This window comes from Ophidiomyces ophidiicola, assembly GCF_022830035.1.
Source record: "Ophidiomyces ophidiicola strain CBS 122913 chromosome Unknown scaffold_86, whole genome shotgun sequence".
Taxonomy (NCBI): domain Eukaryota; kingdom Fungi; phylum Ascomycota; class Eurotiomycetes; order Onygenales; family Onygenaceae; genus Ophidiomyces; species Ophidiomyces ophidiicola.
Genome location: NW_026054726.1, coordinates 7970 through 12000, shown reverse-complemented (window position 1 = coordinate 12000; position 4031 = coordinate 7970). Strand labels below are relative to the sequence as shown.

Below are 4031 nucleotides of genomic sequence, written 5' to 3'. Positions count from 1 at the left end.
TGAATGGCTTTGAATGAAGATGATGTTATAACAATGGAAGAAATTCAAGAATGACTCAAACTAAGCACAGATGAAAAAAGAGACTTATACATGAAATGTCAATTCATTTTAAACAATTTCACCAAACACAAAGTTCTATGACTTTCTAACCATCAATGGAAGGCCATTCAGCTTGTCTACAAGCACTAGAAGCAACAGCTGAAGGTTATTCACATCTAACACAGATTGATGACACTGACATGCTAGAACAGAATTCAAAAGACATTCTACAACTATGAGAAAACTTTGCATTAGATGGAGGATGGTACTCTCAACATTAAATTAAAATATATGCACTAATGCAACTGATCATGTCCACTCTGGTTTGAAAAAAGTTTCTATATCCAATGATGCATACTAAATTGATCAACAAAGATGTCATTGAGAAGATGTCATTCTTTTTTGACTTTCTCCACTATGATTATCAATTCTAACTAGCAACAGAGCACTGACTTTCAGTGAGGACACTGATCATTAAAAGATATTCTTCAGCAACTGACATGGAACCTTCTGTACATACTTACTGAAGTAGATTAGTTAGTAATTAGTCATTCTTGAGCTTATCATTGAAGCTTGAGGGAACAAGAACAAGACATCTTCTACTACTCAATCAAAATCACATGGACATTCTGTAGCTCTTATGGACCAGGTAACAGAGACTGAGACTTAATTTAAAGAGATTGAAATTATTTAATTAGAAGTAGAGATTCTCAATTTCCCTAAACTTAAAATAAAATCTTATTTTATACTATTTTTAGTATCAAAATCATATACAAATGTATATATCCATTCTGATTTAATGTGTCAATTTTTCAATTTTGTCATATTATAATGTAATAATACACTTTCAAAATAGAGTTTGAAGAAAAATTAAAGTTATTTTAGAGATAGAGAAATCCAAAGATGAAACTTAAAATATAACATTTAAAACTGAAAAGAGAATGAAACTTGTATTCATATTTTGAGCTGAAATTGAGACTAACTTTCAAATTTTGAGAAGAAATTGAGATCAACTGAATTGAGTTTGACTTTCAGTCTTGTCCCATTGGAATTTCAAAGAGATTCCAACACTCAGCCTAATATGAAGATAAATATTTAAATTATTCACTGTCTTTAAGAATTTAATTCTGACTTATTTTTATTAAAGAAGTCTATGTGATGATGAATTTCACTTATATTTAATAAAATTATTCTTAAAGTATTCTTCTATTCTCTACATATTGATATGTATTAATTGATATATTACAATACAATTTTGTTGAGCAACTTGATTGTGAAAATGGTGGGCTTTGGTGTAAAAGTAAGGGGGGTGCCAACACTTTTGACCTAGTACTGTATGTCCCCTTGCTTCTTAAAGATTTCTGTAAGGTGAGAGGAATCTTTAAGAAAATCCAATGATCTGAATGATTACAATTTAACACAGAAAGGCATGGCGCTCTCAACTCTTTGTTCTGCGTATTTAATGGTCATGGTGGTTCAGAGGCTTTGTTTCTTGCTGTAAATTGCCATTGCTAGTAATCCTAGAAAGATTGCACAGGATGTTTTACACGAAGTTCTATCCATTATTAACCAATATAGACCTGTTCAATATTCAATCAACAAGAATCCCCGGTATGTCCGAAGGAACGGAACCTGACGGGGAAATAATTTCAAACTCATTCCATGATGCGGCTCCTGGCACCTGGGAGTTAGATGAGGATAATAACCCTGGAAATATAGGCCCGCTACTGCGGGCTGTGACAAGAGATACAGGATGCATGACGCCCGATGGTTGCTGCTTGGTGGTCACAGAACTGGCCTGCTTCGTTTCCTTCTTCGTATTCGACTTGCTCACCCGGAAAGCCGATTGAATCTTCCTTTGCCCTGGAGCCTCCTTCGTAGAAAGTGTTTTACGTACCCTGGCTTTCCTCGGCCGTTGTGATTCACCTAAAAAGGAGTTTTTCCCTTTGGCATTTCCCGAATGTGCAAGGGTAGTGGCACATACTTTTTCTCCCTGACCGACTCCTGTGGATGTTCGAACAACAACTGCAATTTTATCCGTTTGTTCTCGTTTAAGTCGTTCCGCCTCGGATACTGAACATACGTCGAATATATCTTCACTTTCGCAATGGCCTTCCTTCCCTCGGAGACCTGCAAGGTCTGCAACGTCATCGCAGTTGCCTTTGACCACAAGATCCCAACATTGTTCAAACTCTCTTCCAAGAGGCGCTGCGTCGTGATTAATCCAGATGGTAACCCCATCCTTCCTTCCATGAACCACACGGCACATTTCTTTTACAATGCGGCGAACGCCTGGTATTTTTAAGCTTGTTCCAACCACTACTAGAGCATCGGGCCTAGTGCGTAAATCAGCTCTCACTACAGAGCCAATCGCCTCTTCATCTGGGTTATCTTCATTGTAAAGCACTATCCGTGGTCTTAGCTTTCCAACTCCCCGTCGTCGTTGGCCCGTATTCATACGATGCAGATCTGCTTCACAGCATTTGGCGCAGAGTGGTGGATCGGGCCCATGAAATAATTCTGCCTTGAAATCGGATGTGTGTCTGCACTTATGGCACGTCATCTTTTTCAAGCCACCATGGAGCTGAATCGTACGTGGCCATGGGGAACCCAATGGTAACGGTACTTGAGTGTTCAACAGTGGTAGGGACTCATCAATACCGTCGATATTTTGAGTATACAGACGTAGTAGGCGTTGTTCTGTGGCAAGGTTGCTGAGAAAGCGATGGAACGCAGATGGCTGTGCTGTCGCGGCCATATCCGAAAGGGACCGAACCATGTCGTGGAACGTAGAAGTCATTGACCTATCTAGGTAGACAGATGCATCGAAGAGCTGTTTTCCAGACGCTTTCAATTTGTGGTCTTTACGCAGTGTTGTAAATAGTCCATGAGAAGATCTAAAATCGGGAACTAATGTGTATTGGGTTCAGTTTTTTCCGCTAGCGTATAGAATGGAATGAAACGCACTTCCTGAAGAAACTGATATACCAGCTCCTGCCACAACAACAATCTTTTTCCTTTTCCTGAGTGTTGCAAGGAGCAACTCTAAGCTCTCCTTCCCAGCCCCGAGGGCAGGTAGGCTCAGATCAAGGTGTCTCGTAATTCGGGGCCTGCAATGTCCTTTTGATCCAGCGTTCCTTGTAGAAATGCCTGGTTGTTCAGTAAGTTTGACGGGATCTCTCGAGATCACCTGCTGGTTGTGTTCGCAGTTTTGAGTGGAAAAAGAATAGAATCCTAACGGTGGTTTAGGAGATGAAGGTGGAGAGCTAAGCGTAGATGAAGTGTCAGATAGGTATAAGGCCATGTTCGCGTTGTTGTTGACACGATGTATAAGCTGTCAGCGTTCGAGTAATGAGAAAACGATCGGAAGGTTAAAAGGCAAGCCTTTATCCAGTAGCCATATTAATAAGCTAATAAGAAATATTGAAAATAGTGCAGAGTAAGCTACAAAAAAGTGAGTTCGTGGAAGAGTTGTGTCAGCTCTGATTGTTGCAAAGGCCTGTGTTTACAAAGGGCATGGGGTAGTTACCTGCACGTTATGCCAAGCATACAGTTGGGTGCAAAAGTACTCCGTATTGTGCAATGTGCCAAATTCATGTTTAGCGTGCCGTAGAAACTCCCGTTGAGCCCATACTACCACAACGGAATTACGTGGGCCCGAGAAACTGTGGATCTGTATCAGAGCCCGAACAATAACCACTCTACTCCGTATGCTGTAACTAGCAATGTTCCATTAGTAAAATTGAGGATTCAGACTACTGTGTTTGATTTTATAATACATAATTATCAATTCTATGAAACATTGCTGCATTTTGAAGATGAAGACTTTATTGTGATGAAGCATATTTAGAAATCATGTATATACTTTGGAAATATTGCCTACACTCTGCAGCAACTACTAGACAATGTAAGTGAAAACTTGATTGAAAACCCAACAGCAGACTTTGGGATCCCAATGGAACAAGACTGAATGTCAATCCCAATTGAGTTGA

General features: G+C 39.5%; 1 protein-coding gene across 1 annotated transcript; it reads right to left on the bottom strand.

Moving 5' to 3' along the window:
- Positions 1 to 1630: 1630 nt before the first annotated feature.
- Positions 1631 to 3343, bottom strand: LOZ57_006915 (uncharacterized protein; the record flags this gene model as incomplete). Its single annotated transcript, XM_049255930.1, has 2 exons — positions 1631 to 2949; positions 3007 to 3343. 2 exons carry the CDS (start codon positions 3341 to 3343, stop codon positions 1631 to 1633), a joined length of 1656 nt encoding a protein of 551 aa, XP_049105095.1.
- Between the last annotated feature and the right edge of the window lie 688 nt (positions 3344 to 4031).